Genomic DNA, 24,905 nt, shown 5'->3' with positions numbered 1-24,905 from the left:
AGACCTCTTTGGAAACTGATTCTGCAGATGCCACGGCATGAGAGAGAAGGTCTTGTGGATAAATAACTCACTGAAAGATAGGAAGGGCTGGCTTTCTGCGTGGAGATGGGCTCAGCCATATCTGCTTTTCACCACGCTACTAATGATTAAGGAGGAAAGCAGCACAGCCTACTGAGGATAAATATTGTTTAGGGTAGACAAATTGAAAGCAAGCTGTGAAGAGGTGCTAAAGGGTCTTCTAGTCCTGAGTAACTGGACACTTAAGTACACGTTACTGAATCCTGGTAGGTGGGCTAATGACAGCCTGGCGGCTCTGAAGGAGCTGCTACCCTGCAGGAGGTGGGTGTTGGAGTGAAAATGGCAGCTGGGAAGCAGGGAGGGCAGATACATACTCTCGGACTCGCTGGACAGTATTTGGGGGGTGGAGGGGTCTCCCAGTGTTTGTGCTGTTGTGAAACTCCCCTCGAGGCTGCTGGCAGATCTTGGTCTGAGCCAACATGTTGTAGCGCAGACGCAGCTTTTGCCCAGCCTGTCCCCTGCCTCAGCCGTGCTGCCTGGAGCAGAGTTAGGCACTAAGGCTTGCCCTGCCTTGCCTGAGTGGGACTCAGGCAGGAGCTGTTAGCAACAGGGAATAGATGGGCTTGGTGGGAAATCAATCTCAAACCTTCTGAATCAGCTGGAGACTCTCCTGGGCCAGCCCAGGGATACAGCACCTGTGGTGGGCATGGGATGGGAACGTGTCATCACGCAGCTCTCCTGCCAGGCATGACAATACAGCACCTAGGGAGAGCCCAAAGAGCTCTTTGCTCTTGATGATCCTACTCTGGGTGGGATTTCCAAGGGAACGGGTCTCTGGAAACTCCCTCTTTTTACCCAGGAGAAGCAGCCACTTCCTACTCTCCTGACGCAACACCAATCTCTATTCTCTGCCAGTGCTGCCCCAAACAGCAGCTTGTGTTAAGAGCCTCTGTTTGGCAACATGTAAATCTAAAATGACTCTATAAGAATCTAAGTTTTTCATGTAAGTGCAGAGTGCACATAGCAGAAATAGAGAGTGAAGTAGAAAAGAAGAAAGGAAGGAGAGCCAGCAGGTCCAAACCCACACCAGGGACCTTGCCTCCACTCCCCACAAAACCTAAGGGCAGATCTAATTCTCACTTACTCATAGGAGAAAGTCAAGCTCTCTCTCATGCACACACCCTTTCAGTACCTTCTTTCTCTTTTCCCAACACTATCAGCCACTTCTGTCACTAGTTGGCCACTCTTGCTCTAAGTTTCTTTAAATTGAAGTGGGACAACCTTCCAGATTCTGGGGGATCCCTTTGTCAGAGAAATGTCTGGGGATACGGTCCCTGTTTGATGAGATCATGAGCTGCTAAATTAACAGAGGACTGACTAAAGACAGAATTCTTTCTCTGTAGTAGTAAACCTGTTTTACCATCAACTATTTTAAAGGTACCCTATAACAAAATATGTATGCTTGTACATTCATGTTCCTGGATTCTATTTACTGTCAAATAAGACTCTGAATTTATGACTATTGTGATCTGTGTGTGGGGGGAACTTGAACCTCAGCCTGTGCATTCGTGCCCCTCAACCTTTGAACCCCCAGTTGTGTAGGCACCACTTGAACTGATGTTTCCCAGTGGGTTTCATTTTAGCACTATTTAAGTCTGCCTGTGGCTGTGAGTCACATGCAAAAGTCCTGCAAATAACAGCGGCCATTTTAGTTCTTACCCTGGAGGTGGACAACTGCCCATCTCCCAAGGCAACATGTACAGCCCTCAGTCAGTCTCAGCTTTGACTTCTGCTCTCCCTCTCCCTGCCCACTTACACTGTCTAACACTCTCTGGTATGCCAGGCCTTTCATTCCTCAAATGCTGCTTAGTGGAGCAACCCCTGGGGTTCTGGGGAGGATGAGGTGACATCCAGAGAGATGGCGGCACCTTGCAGGGACATGTGCAGTCCCTTTTCCCCACCAGCCCCTTCCCCTCAGGAGCGGTGTTGACATCTCTCACCTGTACTGTTCATTGGCTTTCAGTTTCCCATTGCACGTTGCCCTGGACTGGCCGCACTCTTCTGTTCCCACTGGCACTCGCCAGGTTTCGGTGGAGCTCCTGGGGCTCGGATGGAAGGGATTGGGGATTAGCACAGCCAGGTAGGAGTCCTCTGTCCCATAATAGTGGTCATACCATGTGCTGGACATGATTTCCTGGGTGGGCCTCAGCACTGAAGGGGAATGTACAAGGTGTCAGTGGTAGTCTCAAAGTGACGTCCAAGGGACCTGCTGCCCTCCGGGAAGCCAATGCAGACTAGGATGTGAAGGGGCACTTACGTGAGTCATTAGTGGTAGCAACGACACCATAATACTCAATCTGGCCATTCTCCTCGCTGAACAGGTCGGATGAAATGATAACTGTGGAGCTGGCCTCCACCTGGAAGATGTCTGCTCGAAGGGGTGGTGGCAGGGCTGGAAGGGGAACCAGCAAGCACAGTCTGTTAGTCTGTCTCTACTCCCACAGACCCACCACACATTGCTCAGCCTGTGACTGGTACCAGCATCACTGCCCAGAGCCCTGACCCACTGCAGTTCAATGCAGGACCACATAAGGCTCACAGGAATCTGGAAGAGTCCCCAAGTCTAATTAGGAACACTGGGTCTTCTCCTCGGTTCTGTGACAAGGTTGTGAGAAAGAAGGGAACTCACCCTCCACTGTTGTGTTGCAGAGAAGAGTCACAGCCTGGCTCCTCATTGCATTCATGCCCACTGTGCTCACACTGATTTGGTAGGATGAGTTTGGCCCCAGCCCCTCCAGACTGGCCTTGCTTGTAGGGATGCTCATGACATACTTGGAGGTGGGAGGTCCATCAGAGAGTCTCTCTGTCACCACCTCATAAGCCTCCACATCTCCAGGAGAGCTTGTCCAGTTCAAGTATAGACTCCTTGACTCTGGTAGGCATTGCACATCCTCCACAGGGTTTGGCTCTGTGAAGGAGAGATATGGCAGGCTCTGAACTTACTGGATCAGGAGAATCCCAACCTCAGCCCATGCAGCAGCCAGGAGTCACTATGGTCCTCTACTGCCTGTCCCTAAGTTAATGAGAGAGGAGCAGAGCTGGACATCTGTGACCTGGGAGCCTTCTGTGCCAAGGGCCACAGGACAAGGTAAATGGGACAGGGCCTGAGCAGATATTTCATAAGAGAAGCAGACCAATGGAGATCTCTGCTTCACAGGTAGCCAGGCCACAAACTGATGGGAAATCTCTGTGATGGGACTAGTCTAGGGAGCTGATGGCTACCATAGGGACATCTTGCTGGCTTTCCTTATCTCCCACCATGAAGACTTCCCATGCTTCTGTTGACACCCAAGGGATGATCCAGTCTTGAAGCCACCCAGGCACTTCCACCCCTTCCAGCCTGCACTCCCCCCATCCGCACGGCAGCACACACCCACCCATTGGCACTGCCAGGGGCTTGGTGCTGCTCCAGTAGGGCCCAGCCACACAGCTCAAGGAGACAGAGTAGTTCCTCCCTGGGATCAGCCCCTGGAGGAGGTGCTGGACTTGCCCTCTGCTGAGGGCATGGCGCCGGGGAAGCGTGCTGTTCCTGGGATCCCGCAGCCACAGCTGGCAGTCGTCCTGCTCTCCAGAAACACTGCCCCAGGAGATGAGCATTGTGTTGTTCCCTTCAGCCACCACAGAGAGATTTTTGGGAACTGAGGGGGCTACAATGAAAACCACACCAGGGAAGAGTTACTGGCATGCATGTACTCTCTTCCACCCTGTAAAGATACAAGTAGAAGATGGGTAATATGCAAATCAACTTCATATGTTCAGCGATAACATTTCTGCAGCTGCTGGCTGCCACCACCAGAAATGACCTTTAAATGGCAGTCAGAGGACATGCAGAGTGAGGAGCACGAGGAGATGGGGTTTTCCTCCTGCTAATTAGCAAGTTTCATTAGAGACCTGCCTGAAGGGCTCTGCACATGACTCCCAGCACCCTGCCACAGGCTGGCTGAGCGTGGGAGCAGAGACCTCTGGATTCCCCAAGCAAAGTGCAGGGACAAGCACATGAAAAGGCTTATTGTGTTTATCTGCAATTTCCACATTCCTTAAAAAAAAAAAAAAAGCCCAGCCTCCCCTTAACCCCCATGCCAGGAATTTTCTGAGTGCCTGGGAGAAAGGCAGCAGGGATGGTAGGGTGTCCTCCCCAGGCTGTAAGGCCTCGTGATCTCCCAGGCTGTGTGTGTCCTCTACCAGAGCAGCACTACTGCCATGGGATCCCTTGCCCTTGTTCAGTCACCCACACCTGGAGGAGCCAGCTTGTGAGAACCTCAGGACCATGAGCTGGAGGACTCCCTTCTGGAACAGCAACTGTGGCTGCCAGACTGTCAGCAGTACTGCCGTGCTCCCCCCGCCACCAGGGGCTTGCACAGACCATGATCCCACTGCTATGGTGGTACCTACAGCTTCCAGGCAGCAGTCCTGCCCGTGTCCCTGCCCCTTCCCACCGCAGCTGGGGCAGGCTGCGCCTCATGAATGACCTAAGGATATCCAGCTCTTGCCACTTACTTGTCCAGTCGCTGATGTTCCCTGCAGAGGCTGCGTAGGGCCCTGCCACAGACACCACTTCCAGCAGGTATTTGTGTCCTGGAGCCAGGCCGGAAAAGGTGAATTTGCTGGTGCCTTTCCCAACAGATACATTGCCAGCCACAATACCTGATCCCGAATGATACAGGAGGAGCCTGTAACTGTCTTGTCCCTGGGGTTCAGCTCGCCAGGACACGCTCAGCCTGTTGGGGTACCCCTGGTTCGTCATGTACACATTACGGGGTGCCAGGGGGTCTGAAGAGACAGGATGGGAGACGTGTCAGTGAAGGGTCTGAGGACATAACCTGGGTATCTTTGCAGTGTCATGAGGAGGGATGCACCATGCAGGACGGCACTGAACTGGATGGCTGCATCTGCCAGTCTGGAGGCAGCTTCTGCAAGCCTCAGGTGGTGCGTGTCTGAGCAGTGACAGACCAGACACCCGAAGATGGGTGAGGAAGGAGCACCCAGCCAGACAGGGGCGAGGGGAAGGTGAACACCCTGTCTGCTACTCCCTCCTTCGTGCCTCTACTCTGAAGAACAGCCCCCAGAGATTCAGCTGGTCTAATCCATGCTTGTGGAGCTGATGGGTGGGCAGAGCCCTGCTCAGTGCCATGCCACTGATGTCAGGCAGGGCTTGGGGTCTGTCATGAAGGTCAGCAGGGTCATGTCCTTTGCCACATGAGCTTTTGTGACTGCACAGCAAGGCACACATCACCCTAAAAATAAGGTACTCACATGTCCAGTTGCTGACATTCCCTGCAGGTGCCCGGTAGGACCCTGCCACAGACACCACCTCCAGCATATACTTGCTTCCTGGGGCCAGTCTTGTGAAGGTGAAGTTGTGGGTGTCTCTCCCAAGTGAGGTCGTAGCTGCCATGGTGCCCAGCCGTGCATGGTACAGGGTCAGTGCGTAGCCTTCTCGCCCCCCAGCTGCGGCTCCCCAGGACGCGCTCAGCCTGTCAGGGTGCCCCGTGCTCAGCAAGCGCACGGCAGCCGGGGGCAGCGGGCCTGAGGAGTCACCAGACCTGATGTTAGGGACTGGAGACCATGCAGAAGGAAACACGCACTTGACATGACATTGTGCAGCAGGACAGGTGCTCCCTGAGGGATGGGACTCACAGGGCCCCTCTGTCACACTTCTCCTCACTTCTTTCTTCTCCGTCTCCATCCCACCTCACCTTTAATGCTGCTCACCCTTTGTGGTCCCTCACATGACAACCCTTCTTCATTCAGGTCACCCTCATGCCCATAGCCCAGCTGGAGCACCTTTTGCCACTGCTGCATGCACACACAGCCCCCAGCACCCAGCTGGCATGCAGCAGCCTGGGCAGAGCTGGCACAGTGTCTATACTCTGTCCAGCCCTAAAATCTTTCTGGGTAGGGAGAAGTGCTGGACTAGTCCATCTCCAGAACAAAGACCTGTTCTCCTGGGAGGACTGTGGATTAGCCTTTTGTACCGATTCATTTCATGAACCTTTATATTAATGTGGTTTCTACCTGCTGGAGGAGACTCAGCCAGGGCGTGAATGCTCCTGTATACAGGGAGGTGGGACAGCATGGGCAGGGGGATGTCCTCACGTGGGCACAGCTGGGTATCCATACATGTCATCAGCACGTACTTAAGCAAGTCTACAGCTGAACATCCATGCGCCCATGAGGGTAACAGTGTACCCCTGTACTAACTGCTGTGTGTTGCACCCATGCATGTGTATGCACACCTCCAAAGGCACCAGGTCTCCTGTAAACCTCCCAGCCCTCCTCAGGACTGCCCAGTGGTGCAAGGCTCCCACCCCTCTGCAGGATACACTCCTCCAGGCACTCACGTGTCCAGCCACTGATGTTGGGTGCCGCTGCCTGATACGGTCCAGCTGTGGCACTGGCTTCCAGGGAATACTCGTATCCTGGGGTCAGGCCCATGAAGGTGAAGTTGTGGGTATCTCTCCCGAGTGAGGCTGTAGCTGCCACGGTGCCCAGCCACGTGCGATACAGGGTCAGCGTGTAGCCATCTCGCCCCCCAGCCGCAGCTTCCCAGGATGTGCTCAACCTGTCGGAGTGCCCGGTGCTCAGCCAGTGCACAGCAGCCGGGGGCAGTGGGCCTGGGGAGGAAACACAAGTCATTACCAGGACCCACATCTGGGCTGAGGGAAAGGAGATGCTCCATGTCTGTGCCAAGCCTGTGCTGCAGAAGGTGGGTCAGCCCTGCAAGGTCCCAAGGGCTGGCTTTGCTCTTGACCCTGTGGCATCTGCCACCTCCCTAGCACTGCCTGAGCCTGTGGATGGCTGTGGATGCTACCAGAAACGTGGGTGGCCAGGCCACATGGTCATGCACAGACTCCCCATGCTGCATCTGGCAGGGCATGAGCAGGTGCCTGCATGGGTGGGAGAGGAAGGCAGGATTTGGCTGCATCAGTATGGTCACCCAGGAAGAAGATCTGGTGGGGGACACCTCTCGCTGCAAGGAGAGCATCGTACTCACGTGTGCAGTGGGTGAGGTTGGGGGTGCTGGTGTGGAAGGGCCCAGCTGTGGCCCTCACTGCCACACTGTAGCGGGTGCCAGGGCTCAGGTTCCTGAAGATGTGACTCCTGGCATCCCCGCCCAGCACCGTGCGTCCCACGCGACTGTTGGAGGCTGTGTCATAGACATCCACCACGTAGTCTTCTGCTCCTCGCCCCACTGCTGCCCAGGAGGCCTGCAGCATAGAGGCAGAGGGGCTGCCCAGGGTGAGGTTGGCAGGGGCCAAGGGATCTGGAAAGCAACAGGGAGACAATCAGTCCCTGTGTGCCACCACTTGCTGCTTGCTGCTATGAGCTGGCTGCTTTGCCCAGTGGTTCCTCATGCTCTGGCAGTGCTGGACTCCAGGTGGGCAGGCTGGCCACCAAAGAACCTTCCAGAGACAGGCATGAGTGCATGTGGATCTGAGTGCAATATCCCCAGGGTTTGCAGTTGGACATGACAGGGGAGATGAAGATACCCAGAGCCTTTGAGGTGAGTAGGGGGGACTGGCTCTGTGTTGGAGGAGGGAGAACAGGGACCAGAAGGTTGGGACAAATATGTAGAAGCTAGGGGCACAGTGGGGATGGGGAAGGTGGTGGTGGTGGGTGCTCTGCAAAGCTCAGATGGAGGCTCTGGGGCACAGTGGAATGCTGTGTCCAACCCAGGCCATCAGACTCACGTGTCCATTGCGTGACATTGGTGGAGGAGGCTTCGAATGAGCCTTTCACAGCAGTGACCTGCACAGCAAACCTGCTGCCTGCCTCCAAGTGAGTCCAGGTGATGTTCTGGGCATCTGGACTCAAGGTCTGGACCTGATCCCTGCTCTGGGTGCTGAGGCTATACAAATTAACACGGTAGTGGTCCCTCCTGCCGGCAGGCTTGTTCCAGCTCATGTAAAGTTCTGACGAGCTGTCTGGGTTGGTAAGGCTCACGTTTGTTGGTGCGGCTGGAACTGCAAGGAAATATGACAGACACATGAGTCAGAGAGAAAAAGATCCAGTTCTGAACATGCAACCATCCCCAGGGAGGAGTCTTTCTTTCCTTGGGCAGCCAGCAAGTGCTCTGTGCCCATGTGGTACAAGAAGGCTGCAAGAAGCAGATGGCAGCAGGCCAGCATCACCAGGAACCAGGCTGAAGTGCCCTCCTCTCCCTGGGTGCCAACATTGATCCTCATCCCATTCTGGAGCTCCTCACAGTGCTCCCACCCAAATCGCCTGTGGGTGGTAATGGATGCTCACCTGTGCAGCCAGTGACATTCCTGGGGAGGGAGCGGTAGGGTCCAGCTACTGCCCAGATCCGAACAAGGTAGCAAGTTCCTGGTTCCAGCCCTACCAGGGTGACATTGGTGCTGTCCTTTCCTGCTTCCATGCTCCTTGCTGGTGCAGAAGAGCCCTCCTCATGTATGCTGAGCAGGTATCCATCCCTCTGCCCAGGAGGCATCTCCCAGTGCACAGCCAGAGCCCATGCAGTGCTGACAGGGCTTGCTGACAGGGAAAGAGGAGGCAGCGGGACTGTGGGAGAGAAACAGTGTTACGAAAGCCAAATGTGGGATGACCAGGACTGGCTCTAATTTGGGAATGAAGCTGTCTAAGGACAGCTGAGAGCACTGGGCTGCTCCCATATCAAAGCTGCTCCCTGCGTCCCAGGTGATAATGGTGCATCACCACCATGGCCTGAGACCCCCTTGTCCCAGAGTGCTGGGGCAGGCCTGCAGCATGCCCCACTGAGCTACTGGGCTCAGGATGAGTGAGGGTCCCAGCAAGAGAGCCAGCATCCTCAGTACGAGACAGGCACCAGTGGGGTTGCAGGGACATGGTCTCAGAGCTCTCCCACAGAACCGCCCTGGGACCCCCGTCTTGGTCCACAGCCCCTCACCAGGTCAGAGTCAGGCTGGGTACCAGGGATGGGGATGGCTGCAGAGGAGTTGTGTTCCTACCAGTGTAGCCGATGGCAGTCTGAGAGGAGGTGCGATGAGGCCCAGCCTGAGAAATGATCTCCACGCGGTATCGGGACCCTGGCACAAGCCCCTCCAGGTCAAGCTGTGTGACTCCACGGGGGATGGACACATTCCTGATGATGGACAGGGACTCAGCCACCGAGAGCTGTACCAAGTGGTCTCTGCCACCACCTGACTCCACCCAGCTCACGTGTAGCTCCTGGGGCCTCCGGCCAGGCTGTACACTCACATTAGCCAGAGACAGTGGATCTAGGGGGAAACACAGCATGGAGATCCATGAGATGGTGGAGGAAAGCAACTGGAGAAGGCAGGACACAGCCTGCACCTCTGCATGGGGCTAAAGGAGAAGTGGTGGCAGCTTACTGCCAGCTGTCCTGTCCTGGGGGACATGCACATGAGAAGAGGGCACTGAGCTCCCCAGTGGGCTGCTCTGCTCCATGGACAAGGACCAGAAAGCTCATATGGGTCTCTGTGCTTACTCTCTAGCATCCCACTCCCAGCAGTCCCAGGCTGGCCTGGAGATCACAAGTGATCTAGGCAGAAGGTTCAGCTTGACTGGGGAAAGCCTGAGCTGTGGAAAATGGTCTTTTGGGGCCCAGAAGCCAGCACACAGCACCTAACTCATGCCATATGCTCCCATTTCCAGGGGCAGGGAGCACGCAGGTCTCACCAGAGGCCTCCTTCTGCCCAGACACGTCCATGTCACTGCCAGTCTTTCAGGCAGTGCCAGGATGCCCAGTCCCTGCAGGAGGCTGGGGACTCTTCTCACTCACATGTCCACTCAGTGGCAAAGTGTGACGAGGATCTGTATGGTCCAGCAAGGACGGTCACCTTCAGGAAGTACTGAATGCCAGGGGAAAGTCCCAGGAATGTGAAGTTGTGGGTGTTTGGCCCCACGGAGATGTTCCTCTGTGCTGGATGGTTCTTGCTGTAGAGCTGGAGGTGAAACTGGTCCACATCACCAGCAGCCTTGTCCCAGAAGGCAGAGAGTCCCAGCGGGCGTCGAGTGTTGGTCAGGGTCACGCCAGCCGGAGCCAGGGGGTCTGAGAGAGAAGAGACATCCAGGCAGTGACAGGCAGTCGTCAGTGGAGTGGGGGCCTGTCCTGGGCACCTTCCACTGCCTATCCCTGACAGACTCAGGTCAGGTAAATGAGCCCTGGCATATCAAACCCCGGAACAGCCTGACCTTCTTCTCCACAACAAACCCACCTTTCCTGCTGTGTGACATTTGGAAATGTTTTCTGTTCAGTGATGGGTTTCTCCTGCACTGAAGACCCTTTTACTTCCAACCTGACCGAATGTGGCTCTGGTTGTCCTTCCACTCCTCATCTGCTTATGCATCCCTGCCCCTGGTTCCCCCTCCTCCCCATACATGGTCCATACTCTGCCTTGCTTCCACACCGTGAGCTTTCTGCTCTCGTTGGCAGGCCATGGTTACAATTCACGGGAGGGCTGAGGCAGGGGTATCACACTCACATGTCCAGTCTGTGGCTGATCTCACAGGGGATCTGTAAGGTCCAGCCATAGCAGCCATCTCTAGCGTATACTGTCGCCCAGGAACCAAGTCCTCAAAGGTGACATTTGTCCAGTTGTTTCCCACAGTCATGTTCCTGACCCACTCCTGGGACTTGGTTTCCCAGAGGGTGCCTGTGTAGCCGGTGCTGCTAGCAGGAGCTGCTCTCCAGGAGGCGTGCAGAGAGGTACTGTGGCCCTGATTGCTGAGGGTCACCTGCTCCAGGGGCAGAGGATCTAGGAAAGGAAAGCTCTAGAGTCATAGCTGCACCTGGACTGGGGTCACCTGGCAGAAGCACAACCCCAAATGTGCTGTGGCTGGAGCCCCTTCCCTGGAAGAACCCAGATCCAGGTTCTCTGGCCACCTGTGGGGTCTGAGCAGGCCACTGTCACCCCTGCTGACACCCACCCACCAGTTTGGCAGGGACTGGGCCAGCACAGAGTTCAAACCGGAATGGTAAGAGAGGACTGCTCTGGTGCTGGAGGAGGTGGTGGGTGGGAAGGTCTAAACAAGGATGGTGGAGAGGTGGATCAAGGCAGATGCAGCCTGAGCAGTGCCACAGGAGCGTGGCCTGAGAGAAGAGGAGGAGGGCACCTGGGCTCCGCTGACCCTTGTGCCAGGTGACTGGGATACAGACTAGAGTCAGATACATCCAGCAGCACCTGTTTTCCTCCTGAGCCTTTTGACCTTTTATTGCATGAAGAGGCAGAAGACATGTGCTATTACATGCCCTGAGGCACAACACTGAGAGGAAGGGCAAGATCCAGTGGGAAGCCCAGGGCTGGCTGCCGTGAGGGCTGCGGCACTCACATGTCCAGTTGGTGATGCGCCGGGGTGAGGACGTGTAGGGGCCAGCCACGGTGCTGACCTCAAAGGTGTAGAGTGTCCCAGGGTGGACACCCTCATAGGTGAAATTGGTGACACCTCTGAGCAGCGAGCTGTTCTTCACAGAGTGCTCCACGGGGCTGAGGGCCAGCAGGTAGCCCTCTCCCATTGCCTCCTCCCAGCTGGCTAGTAGGCTGTAGGGGCTCCCTTGGCTCGACAGACTCACACCAGATGGTGCTAGCGGCTCTGCAAGGGACAAGGATGGGATCTGCACGTCACTGCGTGGGACAGTGCATCAGACAGCTCTCACAACACTCTGCAGTGGTCCGCCCACCAAACACAGGCAGCCAGGGCTTCAGGGAGAGCCTTTTACTGCTCTGGGCACCAGGGGCTGGGTGAGTGGCTCCCCACACTGCTTAAGGCTCCAGTTCTTCCTTCCTGGGGTGGCAGCTCTGGGACATCACCATCCACAGCTCCACAGGTCACCCAGGAGGGACTGGGCACAGGGAGATGCTGCTCTGGGGACCCTGGTGGTGCTTCACTACCCACCAAACCAGGTGCTGTGAGCAGGCAGAGGGGAAGCTGCCTTGATTCCTGCCAAACGCTGAGTCCTAAGGTTACTGAGTAGGATCTGGTCTTGATTTATGCCTGACACCACCCGGCACAAGTCTGCCAAGGACCTCCAAGTCCACCCTCACAAGAAACTGTGCGGCAGCAGATGTTGCCGCTCCGACCTTCAGCCTGCTCTTGAGCCCAGGTGTCACTGCACTGCCCAGCCCCATCTCGGCCCCTGCCGGAGTCCCTCTCCCCATCCTGCCACCTCCCTCTGGGCATCAGCCCCCCCATCAGGTGGCAGAAATGGCCTCGAAAGAACACACTTGGGCTTTCTGCTTACGTGTCCAGGCTGCTGTACTGTGGGCTGATGCCCGGTAAGGTCCAGCCACCGCTGTCACCTGGACAGAGTATTGCTTCCCGGGGCTCAGCCCATGGAAGGTGACACGATCATTGTCTCCGCTGACGGAGATGTTCCTCGTCAGAGCTCCATCCTCTCCCTCCTGCAGTGTCACCAGGTAGAAGTCCCTCTCTCCTGCTGGGGTGCTCCAGCGAGCCTCCAGGGAGCTCTGCTCCTCTGCACTGCTCAGCGTCACATTGCCAGGACTCAGGGGGTCTGGAAGGGAAGGGAATGGAATTGTGTTTGTCGGGATTATGGGATACTCTGGACCCCATACACTCCTAAGCCTCGTTCCCTGCTTCTTTATCTGCCAGGATTACGTCCAGCCTTAGACATCCTTTGGAACATGCTGCCTCCACTCCCTAGCACAACCATTCCTGGTCTAACAGAGCCCAGACAAAGCTGGCAGCCCTGCTGGGAAATTCCTAAAAGTCACCCTCCTCTCCATTTGTGTCCCATCATGAGCTTGCTGATATTCCCAGGAACTGGCCTGGCTGGACGCCCCTGGCTCCTGCATCTGGCACCGGGGACTTTTGTTCAGTCAAGTAGGTCAGAGCCACAGACGGCAACAGCAGGGATTGAATCAGACTCACTTCATAGCAGAAACAAACCAGCTGGGTGTGTGGAGGTCTTCCAAAATCCCAGCTGCAGAGTCAGCAGTGAGAAGCCTCCAGCTTCCTGGACTGGCAGGCACGGCAGGAAAGAGACTTGTCACCTGGTGGCACCTAGGTCCTTCCAGCGTACGCTTGAGCAGTGTCTCTGCCCAGGGCCAGGACGAGTCACTGGCCACAACAGCTCTGAGTTTGCAGCTTGGCACCTCCATAATTTGCTGCTCCTCACTAAACAGGGCCAACACTTTCCTGACATTCGGTATGAGTCTTGCTCTGTCCAGGCAGCTAGGCTTGCCCTCTCCATTCCCCCCCATTTTTCTGGGATCATCTGGAAGAGCAAGTCTGGGGCCAGAACTGTTTTCAGTGCTACGGACATGGTGTCGGCAGCAAACCAGGCCTGGGGTGGTGGAAGCCACCCTCTCTCACAGGCCTCTTGTCAGCCTGAAGCCAAAAGGTGGAGGAGATTGGGCTGAAAGGCGCAACTAGCTGGGGTTTTCCCAGCTGCGGACTGGGAGGGCTACCCTCAATTTCTTGACCTTCCAGAGGCTGGATTCCTTGGCTGTGTTTGAACAGCACCCACCACATTAGGGACATCCACCAGGATGAGGTTATCAGGTCCTACCAAAATACAGCCTTGACAGCAATCAAAGAGGACCAAAGATCCATTTCCCTCCAGAAAACTCTGAACCAGATAAACTGCTATCCTCTTGTCCCCTGTTTTCTCTGCTGCCCTTGGCAGCCCTGAAGCATGTGAGAGCCCAGCCCCAGCTGCACTGAACACCAGTGGGATCTGCTGCCCTTCCATTCTCCTCCTCAGCAAGAGGCCACAGGCTGATCCCAGTATATCCCAGGGAGAAGCAGGCCGGCACTGGTAATTCACCTGTCATGGGGACACCTTGGCCCCACTGTCACAGTGCCCCAGAGCTGAATCCTGAGGTGGCTTTTGGCCAGATCTAAAGCAGAAGAATTTCCCTCTGCACCTGGAGCTCTGGCAGATGTCTGGACTGAGGCTGGACCAGGGACAGGGAGGAAGCCAGGGCCACCAAGGTCCTCCCCGCCCCCTGGCCATTACACTCACATGTCCAAGCAGTGGCGTTGGGTCCCCTCGCGGTGTAGGGCCCAGCTGTGGCGCTCAGCCCCAGCCAGTACTGGGTGCCGGGGTGGAGATGCTGGAAGGTGTAGCTGGTGAGGCCCCTCCTGGCTGACAGGGTCGTGGTCACCGTCTGGGTGAGGAGGTTGTGGAGTGCGAGGTGGAGCCAGGCAGCCCCCGCAGCACCTGCCCAGGAGGCGACGAGGCTTGTGCTGGAGCCTGGGCTGAGCCTCAGCTGGGTGGGAATGGAGGGAGCTGAGGGGAAAAGCAGGAGGCAGTGAGGTTCAGCACTGGGGATGGGGGTCCCTGGACCTTCCTCTCTCCCCAGGGTCTCCTACACCCACAGCTGCTCTCTAGGCTGGCATGGGGGCTAAGGTCTGGCAGGGGGCTGCTGAGGGATGTCTCTCCCATGTCCCTTCCCAGAAGGGCTGAAGGGCTCTTCAGGTTCCTCCATACTGTCCCGCTTTTTCAGGCTGCAGGGCAGAGGGGTGGCAGGCTGGGTAATGCAACATTTCTGCAGCTCCCACCAGTCAAGATCTTTTGCCAGGATGCCCAGATTGTCCTTCTCCCATGGGGACATGGAGCACACAAACCCAGCTGCGGGTCCTGCAAGGCAGGCCTGAGGTGTGACGTTTTCCCCTTGGCCTGGCACACTGAGCTTACAGGGAGGATGTGAAAACCACCCAGCTGCTCCCCATCCTACACAAACTCCCCATCACAAGCCTGGAGACCTCCCCTGCCTCTCTGCCAGCCCAGCTGGCACATTTTCTGACCCCCTCCTGCCAAACCCTTTCTCCCACCCCTTCCCTCTTGGGCAGGCACACCCTTCACTTCCTACCTGTCCACTGGTGGATACTGGTGCTCGCCTGGCCGGATCCAGCCAGTGTGCTGACCTTCAGGGCGTACTCGCTGCCAGCCAGCAACCCGTCAAACAGGAATATGGAGGCGTTTGGCAGGATGGAAGCATTTCTCACCAGCGTCTGGGATTCGCTGTGGTAGAGGGCAAGGTGGTAGCCATCTCGCTGACCGAGGGCGTGCACCCAGGAGGCGTGCAGCACGGCAGAGCTCCCACCACTGCTCAGGCTCAGGTTGCGGACGGGTGAAGGACCTGCATTGGACAGGGCACAGACGGTGTTGGCTGGTTGCCTGGCAGTCCCTGCTCAAGGGCTGGTGGGACAGTGCCTTCACCTGGTGAGGTCCTGCCAGCCAGCCCCACAGGACTCAATCCCCCAAGCACAGTCCTAGCACCTCCCTGACCTCACCAGTCTCCCACAGGTTCTGTGGGCTGAACCATCCCCTTTGGATCAGCCTCTGCACAGTCACTCTGACCCAGGCAGGGAGGCTCAGTCAGGGGCGACACACCAGGTGGGCTCTGAGAAAGGTGAAGCCATCAGCGCTTAGGGCAAGGCTTGGAGGGCGAGCCAATGATTGACAGAGATGTACCAGAATCATGGAGCAGATGCTACTTCCTTGTCACTCTTTCTAGATCTCCAGGCATGACATTTTCCAGACCTCAGCTCTCTGCAGTCCACATCATAGGTTGGTCTGTCATTAGCTATATCATTCCAGGAGAAGATATAGCATGAACCCTGCCCATGCAAGGTGTAGGGACAGGACCCTCCCTCCACATGGATCAGGGAATGACCCCTGGGGCTATGGGGAGCTGGGAAGGACCCTAATGCTTGTGGAAGCAAGGAAAGACCTGACCTTCCCATGAACTCATGGAACTCCACACAGGCCTGTATGTTGCACCCTCCTAAGCAGTGATGATCATTTGTAGGAGCACTCGAAACCGTTTGACTCTGCAGTCCCTGGGGAACCCCTTACTTGTCTGTGCTGTGACTGTCTGGCTGGTGGTCTCCATGCAGGGAAGTGTGGCTGTCACCTCAATCTTGTAGTGCATGCCAGGGGTCAGCTCGTGGAACCAGAAGCTGGTGATGTTGGGTCCAGCAGATCCATTCTGCAGTGGCGTGCCTGACCCCAGGGAGGAGAGGGCAAGCGAATACCCCTCGGCACCTCCCTCTGGCTCATCCCAGGACAGAAGGAGCGAGTCTGACCGGCCATGGGCACTCACGTTGAGGTTCAGGAGGGTTCCTGCAGAGGCAAAGCCAAAACCCTCCACAGGAAGCTGTGGTGTTGCTGTGTGGCCAGCCCACAGGGCCTGGCTCCCGGACCCCGACCCTCGCTGCACACCTTGGCACAGGCCACCACCATGGGCACTGCCCCGCTTCAGTCAGACCCCCCAACCCCAAGGGATCTGGACAGCCTTTGGAAAACACAAGAAGGTTCAGAAACGCCCATGGACTGGGGCGAAAGGCACCACATGAAAGAGATTCTCCTAAGCATGGAGCATCTTCTCCATTGGAGAAAGACCAGAAGGCTTCAGGCCATCACATACTTTGTCCAGACAGCCCTGGTTTATGGCAGAAAAGTTGCCCTGGCTGAATATAATCCATTGCTCACCATCTCGGTTAGTTTGAGTCCCCAAAAAGATGTTGATGGGCTCTGGGTCCACCTTGCAGAAGCAGGACAATGGCCAGGGAGGGAGCAGGGTGGATATGGCAGTGGAGCCATTATGCTCCCTGCAATAACCTCTGACTCTGTGTGGGCTCTGACAGACAAGATGGTAAAAGTCGCTTTGGAAGGATCAAGGCACAGACTCCCCACTGTCCTGCCCAGGGCAGAGGTGATGGGAAGAGCAGGACACTGCATACATGGAGGAAATGGGCCAAATTTGCACAGCCTCCTGCTGAGGTGTGTCCCTGCCTTGGCCCTGCTGCAGCAGCAAGGTCAGCACGCTGTGGCTGCAGGGCCAGTGCTGGGGCATCCAGATGGAGAGCGTCTGGGGACGAGGAAGTGGCATACAGGGCTTGGCCTAATTGATGGGTCAGTGGCCAAAACTGCTATTGAATCCCTGCCCTTAGAGTTGTTCAGGAACCACCTACACAAAGAGGAGCCAGACAGAGCCTGTCTGTTGGGACCAAGCTGGCAACGTGACCCTCGCAGGCTCCATCTCTGCCCCCCTGTGCCTCCACTAACACACCACCTCACACTGCCCATCCCCAGCCTCACTGTGAACCATGAGCTCTGTTGCTTTCAGCCTTTGGGAAACAACAAAACAGCTCTAGTGCTAATAAGACATGTGTCTAATAATTAGCACTTAAAATTTATGACGTGCAGCATGTTGTAACAGGCTTACATGTGATCTGGCATGGCAAGAAAGCTTTAAAAAAGTACAGCTATTGCCCCAGAGGTCTGCCCTGGGCTGCCTCTACACAGCAAAAGAGGAGCAGTGTGGGGTGAGCCCCAGGGGCAGCAGCACCTTTGGGACTGCTCAGGTGTTGTGTGTGGCCTTCTCACAAAGCTGGACAGTTTCAGAACTACATGCAACTTCTGTTTCATGCAATGCCATTGTTTGGGACATGCTGCCACACTCAGCAGAGGAGTGCAAAGGAAATTGGGGGTTAGATGGACACAAAAGAGAACGACATGGTCCCCCTGGAAAAAGCTTTTTCAGTGCTATCCCTGAGCAGTTCAAGCGCATAGGAACAGACTGCTCAGGAAGGGTTTTATGAATGTATCTGGGTGTCCATGGGTCAGGTGTCTACACCTGGGCCAGCTGCCCTGGGCTTCCCTTGCTGTTGGCAGAGACCCAGTGGCAGCAGCTCATGGAACACAGGGCATGGCCAATCTTCTGAAGACAGCCAGCGGGATCGCGCCCTGTGTGGAGTCCAAACAGGGATGTTTTTTCACTGCAGGCTCTTTCTTATCTCTTGAAGGTACGAGTTCTCCACCCACGTCTGTCTGCTTCTCTCAGGTTTCCAACAGACTACATCACCTGCCTCCATCTGTCCCTTGGCAATCATCTTCACCTCTGCAGTACAAATGTACTAATATCTGAAACGGGGCAGAGGCATCCTCCAGCCCTGAGGCCCGTGATCACAACACTGCTCATGCCTCCATAGATAAGCTTCTCTAACCACATCGCAGCCACATCCAGGTACACCCCATGCCCTGACTGGTGCCTGCAGATCATCTGGGAGAGTTTCCACTGGCAACAGGCCAGCGCCGAGTGGGCACCACGCTGGCTCCAAGCACAGAGCTGTGCTTGCTGGCTGCAGGGTGAGCGTGGCTGTGCCGCTCCCCAGGCAGCTCGGCACAGCCATGGGGCTGCCCCATGGAGTATGATCCTGCCCAGCCAGCGGCAGCAGCTCCATGCAGGGCACCTATGCCTGTGCTGCTGCTGAGCCCACTTGATGCCCCATGGGAAGGAGAGAATGGAGCCTTGTTTGTCTCTCACATAAGGTTGATTGCTGGAGGAGGATGGGGCTGACTCCCTGCCCTACCCTGGCCATGATCTGCAGTGTGCAGGAAATCTAACGCAGAGTATTTACAAAGCTATGCAACTCCAAGAGTCCTGGCCCAGTGCATCTGCTCATCTCATCACTCCTGGGCACCAAGACCACCCTCTGCAGCCCTGGGAACCTCTTTGCTTTGACTTACCTCTATCACTGTGTGCATCCATCCCTGCCCGTTCTGTTTGGTTGCATCCCCTGCCCTGGGAGATTGAAGATGTCACATGAGAGAGGAGCAAGGTGAGGTGGTCTGAGCTGGGACTGATGCCTGCGAGAGGTGCCCTGTCCCAGGCCAGGGGTGAGGCTGGCCAGGCACAGGTCCCACCCTGCCATGGCATCTGGGGGCTGTGACCCTCGGGGGACTGTGACCCCTTTTCCCAGGAGAGCCCAGGTCACTGCTCACATTGCCCTCCCCTAGCCAAGGCAGGGAGACAGACTCAGCAGACATAGCTTGTGGGCTGCCCTGGCCTTCTGCATGGGTCCTGGGACTGCGGACCAACACGAGGCCATGCCCACAGGGGAAGACATCCCACCAAAACAGCCAGGGCACAAGACATCCCATGACCACGGGGGGGAGGGTGGAGGGACCCCAGACCTTAGTCCAGCTGCCATCCCCCAGTCTGCAAAGCGAGGGCTTGGCCTGAGAGCTCCAGAGTATCCAGCACCCTCCACACCGCAGCGGGTGCTGAGCAGGCTTGCGGGACACGCGTCTCCCCACAGTCTGCTCATGAGTAGGGTGTGCCCTGCTTTAGGTTGAGGCTAGTTCCCTCCACATTAAAGGAAATATCTCTGCCCACTCCCTGTCCCGCAACAAGCCACAGAGGAGCAATCATCTTTCCTTCGTTATTTCCCCCTTGGCTCTGCTGGCTGACTCATTTCTGGCTCCCCCACCGACGGCGGTGCCTTTGGGTGGGCATGCTCGGAGGGGAGCGAAGGGGCTCCGGAGCCCTGGGAACAGCAGCCAGGCAATTCCTGGGGCGAGGAGCCGTGCAGCCATGGCAGCAGTAACACGCTCCGATCCCAGGCTCCGGGGCGAGAGGGCATGGCGGGGAGGGGGGGGAACTGGAGGAAAGCGCCAGCTCGTAATTGCAAACGTTGCTAATTTGGTGCAGCTGCATGGCTGGAGAGGCAGCCCAGAAATATGCCGTCATTCCTCAGCGGGGTAGGACTATGCAGAGCCCCTTGCCGCCAGTGAGCTTGGAGCCAAGAGCCTGCATGGACAAGCGGGGGTTCAAGGGACAGGGGCTTACCTCTGCCAGCGTTCCCAGGAGCCCCGGCACCCACAGGACCAGCAGCGGCAGCAGCGGCGGCATCATTGGGACCAGGGTGGCTGCAGATTAGAGGGGTGACAAGTTGGGGGGGGTGGCTTCTTAGCAGTGGCTGTCCCCAGCCAGCCCCTTCTCCCATGGCAGCGAGGGGCTGTGTCCCCGCATGCTTTCCGAGCGCGGGGGGCAGGATGCCATCAGCGGGCAGCGGCGTCGCACGCCAGGGCGCTGCGCGTCGGCGCCGCCGGTGCCTGGGCAGGAGCAGAGCGCGCCGCGGGGCCGGGAGCCGTCCGGTGGGGGGGTGTGCCTCTCGCTCTGTGCATTTGCTATTGTTCCCGCGGATCTGTGTCCCTCTGCGGTATCCCTGCAGCTGTCCTTGTGTCAGCGTGTGCGTGCTGCGGCTAGAGAGCTGCTTGGCGGGGGGGTCTCACTGTGGCTGGGTCTCTGCACGGCTGGAGCCCGGTCTGGCCATCAGAAGTTCTTGCAGAGTTGTGGGAGTTGGTGCTGAGAGGGGAGGAGCAGGACAGATGGCGGCTCTGAGCTGGGAGGGAGTGCCCAGACCAGCCCCCAGCGAGGGGAGGAAGGGCGGACCGGAGCCGCCGCCGGCCGGGATGCTGGAGGGAGCCGTGGCCCCGGGGTGCTGCGCACCTTGCGCCTGGCTCCGTGCCCGGCACATTCAGGCACCTTTCAGATCCGTATGCGGGAATTTCTGCACGGGGGGGGCTGATGGGGAACGGGAGGTTTGGTCCTGCTGGGTGAGGAGGGAGACCTGTGCCTCTGTGTGACACCCACGGCACCGGGGGAGGCAGCTTGGAGCTGGGGGAGGGTGCACACATGTTGTGAGAGGTTCTCCTGCATCCCACGGGTGCAGAGATCACGCCTTGCCCGTTTGAAGGGTTGGCTGGGTCGGAGCTGTGCCCTGTCTGTTCATGGGTTGTAGGAGTTGTACGCCGCGGGGCTGCCGTGGGGAGCACGCTGTGCCCCCCGAGCTGTGTGTAGGGCCATGCATTGTGCTGTGTCTGTGCAATGCGTGGCGGGATGCCAGCTCTGATTCAGAGCGGAGATGCCATTGGCTTCACATCAGCGGCTTCGCATCAGCGCTGGAGATCGGGGACAGTGCTGGAGGATGTTCAGTGATGCATCTATCCCAGAAGCCAGTGCAGCCTGTGTGGCCTTAGGAGTCTGTCCCAGTAGCCAAGAATGGCCACCAACAGGGACTATTCAAGTTCTGCTTATTGCTGTGAGCCACCAAGCTGTCGGGGTGGGGCACATCCCCCAGCTGGCCCTAGGACAGCAGATTCCCTCCCCCAGAAACTGGTTTGTCAGGTGGGACCTGGGACAGACGGATAAGCCCCCAGTGCCTGGGCAAAGACATGGGAAAGCCCCAGCCCCTGCACGTTATTGAGAAGAGGACACAAGGGCCCCAGTCTAGGACCCATCTCCAACCCCAGGTCCATCCCTCAAGCATCCTGACAGTCCCCAGGCTGATGGGGCCAGCTGGGAAAGGGGACAGAGCACATGAGTCCCCTTCCCTTTGCCTGGGGGAACAGTTAATTCCCCAGGTCCTGGCCAAATAGGACTGCTGCCAGGACTGCTCATCCATGGTCACAGTGACGTCTCTGCAGAGGTCCAATCCCCTTCCTGGAGTGGACTGAGGGTAAAGGAGCCCTGACCCTGCTGCTCAGCCCAGCAGCGAGAGCTTATTTGTCACCTTTGTCTCATCTGTTAAGGACTCAGGCACGCCCCCAGCAGAGAGGCACAGCTCAACAACCAGAGGACCTTTGAGTCACTATGTCCCCAAACCTGCCCTCCCCCTGGACATGGAGATCAGGATGGAAGCAGAAGGCAATGCCTTGGCTCTGGTTCTGGCAAGCCTTTTTAATCCTCAGCACTGGCAGCTCTGGGGAGGGCTGAATGTCAGAAATGCAAGCAGTGTATCTGCTCAAGTGATGGAGGCCCAGGGTAAAAGCTCTGACTCTCAGGGATCCCCTGATAAGCATTTGGGACTGAGGTGTGATGGGGATGATCCATCAACCAGTGCCACAGACAGCTGGGGACACCCATCCCTGCTGCTGGATGTCAGTGTGACCGGGGGCTAGCCATCCCCCACAGGAGGTGAGTGCAAGGTGGGTGCTCACGGGTACTGGAGGTGATGTTCTCCCTCCCCTTAGATGGCTGTGGAGAGACTCCCCGTCCACCAGCCAAGGCAGAGGGAGGTTTGGGGCTGACTGCTGCTGTCTCCAGTGGGCTGGGGACTGTTTTAAAAGGCCCCTTTCCAGAGCTGGGCGGCTGCAGCCAGCTGGGAGGAGGCTGGAGCTCCCTGCTGCAGCAAGGGCTTGCCAGGTTTACCCGGGGGCCCAGGGCAGGATCTAGGAGGTTACAGCTGGCTGGTCCCCAAACACATTTGCAAAGATGCTTTCGGTTGATGTCCCTGTGTGTGCCCATGGTGGGGTGCATGCTGTCAGGCAACCCGCCCTGCCATAGCAGTGCAGGGAGACGTGACCCCGTGTTGCTTGGGGACCATGGGCTTTTTGCTGCTGTGAGCAGCCTGGAGGGTTGGGATGGCTCTGGCAGGGGCAGAGCAGGCGAGTGAGGCTGGGGGTGGGTGAGACAGAGCTGAACTGGAGAAGCCCCTGGCTGATGAAGCAGGGGTTGGAGGTTAGGATGGAGGCCCGTGGTGGGCTGGGAATTGTAATCCAGGGGGATGGGGCAGGAGGGACCCTTGATTATCAAGGAAAACCCTGGGAAGAGAGTTTGCATCTCCCAGTGTCTGAGGCAGGTGACAGGAGGCAGTGTCCCCTGCAGTGGCACAGACAGGAGATTTTCCTAGGCTGCAGAGTCAAGGTGGGGCTCCTCTAGCTTCAAAGCACACCAGAGAGCAGCTCCAGGCCAGGAAGAGGATAAACCCACTCACTGGAGTCCTGGGAAACTCCAGCTGGGCTGAGTCTGCCCTGCCCAGCTGGGGAGCAAGCTGAGCCCGCGCGTACTTCCTACACCTGCCAGCCCAACGCTCCAGCCACCTGCCTCTCTGCAAAGCTGGTCAGCTCCATCTCTGGCCATTCTGGCTCAGTGGATGGAGTTGCAAGGCAGGTAAGTGGGATGTGGCTCCTCAGGACCTTGTTGGAAAGTAGCTTCTGTTACCATGGCCCTGTGTAGGGGCACATACCCACCACCAAGGTACTTTCTCTGGGAATCAGCCTGCCCAAGGACCAAAGGGTCTGTCCTGCCCTCCCTGGTCTCTGGGCTGGGGAGCCAAGCAGGGAGTCCTAGAGCTCAGTGTCTCCGTGCCCCTGGAGCCCACTGCCATGCTATGCCACTGCCCCATGCCTCTCCATCCAGGAAGAGAAGTGACACCCTGGCTGACATGAGGACGGGCTGGGGGATGCCTTGGCACCATGTCCTGCTGCCCACTAGGATGGGACTGACCTCTGGGCAGAGCCGGCGGTGTCCCAGCTGCTTTCCCAAACTCTGCATGCTGCTGGTGGCCCATCCCAGGGCACACAGTACGGGCACCCCACTGGCTGTGGGGACATGTCCCCACTGATTTTAAACCTGGGGATGCGGCAGTTGTGCTCCCTGAGCTCAGGGAGTCTGGGCTGTGCCTGTGGTGGAAACAGCACAAAGTGTCGGTGGGAGCCAAACCCAGGCCCTGTCCCTGGCGCCACAGGGCTCAGCAGCCTCCCATACTGGACGGAAGAAGCTGCTCATTACGTGCCAGTGCTGCCCTCCCCGCAGCCACTCCAGTGACACTGTGCCACCACAGGCAAGGACAGAGAGCTCGCTTGCCTTCAGCTGGGGATGCCAGATCTCCCCTCCAGTCCCCCCGACAGTGAAGCCTTCAGCTGTGCCAGACCCAAAAACAACTGCAGAAGGTTTCTCCACCCAGCAGCTGGAACCAGGCCTGGAAACTCAGGGGCTGCCGAGTCATCACATTTTCCGTGAAGCAGCAAAGGCTACCGCAAGGAGCAGGGGGATGGGGGACACCTCTCCGACCATGATCACTCAGAAGCTGTGGGGCCAGAGCTGGGTGGGACTGCGGCATCTGTGCAGCCAAGCCGCCCCCTCATGAAAGGCGGAGAGCCTCTGGCTGGGAGATTGTCCTTGCTCCAGGCCCCAGTGGGATCATCCAGTCTGGAGCAGAGATGGGAAAGGGGACCTCTGATAGCATGCTCATCTCTGCGGGGTCAGGTCTTGCTTATGCTGACGGACGGTAGCCATGCTGCAGTGGCAAAGGCCCTGTCTAGCAAAGGCCCCCTGGGTAGTGCCAGTTTCAGAGCAGAGCAGAGGCCACCCCCAGTTTGCCTTTGTACTCTGTGCACTGACCTGTACTCCAAGTGCCCTGGGCATGGAGCTGGTGGCACAGGGCTTGTCCCTGCTGAGGCATTTCCCAGCTTTGAGCATGGTCTCCCACACCTGGGAAGCACCATCTAGAGTGAGGATGAGCAGGGTGGGCAGCAGAGTTCTCAGCCCGGTGTGACAGGGTCTGTGCATGGTGACAGCCAGCAGGCAATGCTCCCGAGGCTGGGCGCAGGCAGAGCCTGCAGGGTCCCTGCACACCACTGCCAGGGGACAGCACACGGGCAAGGACACTGCCACTGCCCGAGGGACTCAGGCTGCTACCTGGAGAGGGCACAGATGTGACCTGGCACTGTCATGCACAATGCTGTCACTGCACAGAGCCTGTGCCTGGACGTGGGAGCTCTGCCATCCCTCCCCGAGCAGGACCCCCTGCATCCAACCTGGCACCCTGTGACAATGTGTTGCCAGGGGCCCCCTGATTTGGGCACTGGTGACACTGGGACTGGGCTCGGAGTAGCTTTAGGGCTGTTGTCCTGCCTCAGCCCAGCAGCAACATCCCTTCAGTCCCTGTTTCTCCTTGTGCCCACCAGTGCTGTGAACTGCCCCAGGCCACAGTTTCTCCCCTCTGCCACCTCTGAGGTGCTGAGCGCTGCCCAGGGCTTCGAGGGAGGAACAAGGGGAACAGGCTGTTCCCAGGGTGGAACCTGCAGAGGATGCAGGTGCTGCTGGGACCTCTCTCTTTGCAAGGTTCACACACCACCGTTCTCCAACACTAAACCCTAGAGCGCTGGGATGCTCTGCCTCCAACCCCTTGAAAATGTTTAATCATTTCCACATGGAGCCCTGCCAGCACTGCTGCCTGCCTCCTGCCCCGCGCTCTCAAACCTTGGCGCTCTTCCCATTTGGCAGAGAGGAGGGCAGGCAGGCAGTGGGGGACATCAGATTCCT

The 24,905-nt window shown here is 57.5% G+C and overlaps 1 protein-coding gene across 1 annotated transcript in view; it reads right to left on the bottom strand.

Annotated features, from left to right (window-relative positions):
- LOC141969494 (receptor-type tyrosine-protein phosphatase V-like) overlaps positions 1-19,728 on the bottom strand; it is a 34,742-nt gene extending 15,014 nt beyond the window's left edge. The window contains exons 1-20 of the mRNA XM_074925355.1: positions 19,644-19,728; positions 18,542-18,596; positions 15,866-16,132; positions 14,877-15,146; positions 14,027-14,293; positions 12,281-12,553; positions 11,371-11,631; positions 10,524-10,796; positions 9,821-10,090; positions 9,027-9,296; positions 8,329-8,601; positions 7,770-8,042; positions 7,073-7,342; positions 6,420-6,692; positions 5,332-5,604; positions 4,576-4,848; positions 3,456-3,725; positions 2,708-2,986; positions 2,336-2,470; positions 2,019-2,229 (exon numbers count right to left, since the gene is read on the bottom strand). Of these exons, the coding sequence (XP_074781456.1) occupies positions 2,019-2,229; positions 2,336-2,470; positions 2,708-2,986; positions 3,456-3,725; positions 4,576-4,848; positions 5,332-5,604; positions 6,420-6,692; positions 7,073-7,342; positions 7,770-8,042; positions 8,329-8,601; positions 9,027-9,296; positions 9,821-10,090; positions 10,524-10,796; positions 11,371-11,631; positions 12,281-12,553; positions 14,027-14,293; positions 14,877-15,146; positions 15,866-16,132; positions 18,542-18,596; positions 19,644-19,709 (4,802 nt within the window). The 5' untranslated portion in view covers positions 19,710-19,728. The remainder of the gene's footprint in view (positions 1-2,018; positions 2,230-2,335; positions 2,471-2,707; positions 2,987-3,455; positions 3,726-4,575; positions 4,849-5,331; positions 5,605-6,419; positions 6,693-7,072; positions 7,343-7,769; positions 8,043-8,328; positions 8,602-9,026; positions 9,297-9,820; positions 10,091-10,523; positions 10,797-11,370; positions 11,632-12,280; positions 12,554-14,026; positions 14,294-14,876; positions 15,147-15,865; positions 16,133-18,541; positions 18,597-19,643) is intronic.
- Between the last annotated feature and the right edge of the window lie 5,177 nt (positions 19,729-24,905).

Source organism: Athene noctua, chromosome 23 (genome assembly GCF_965140245.1).
Source record: "Athene noctua chromosome 23, bAthNoc1.hap1.1, whole genome shotgun sequence".
Taxonomy (NCBI): domain Eukaryota; kingdom Metazoa; phylum Chordata; class Aves; order Strigiformes; family Strigidae; genus Athene; species Athene noctua.
This window is presented reverse-complemented; position numbering and strand designations above follow the sequence as displayed.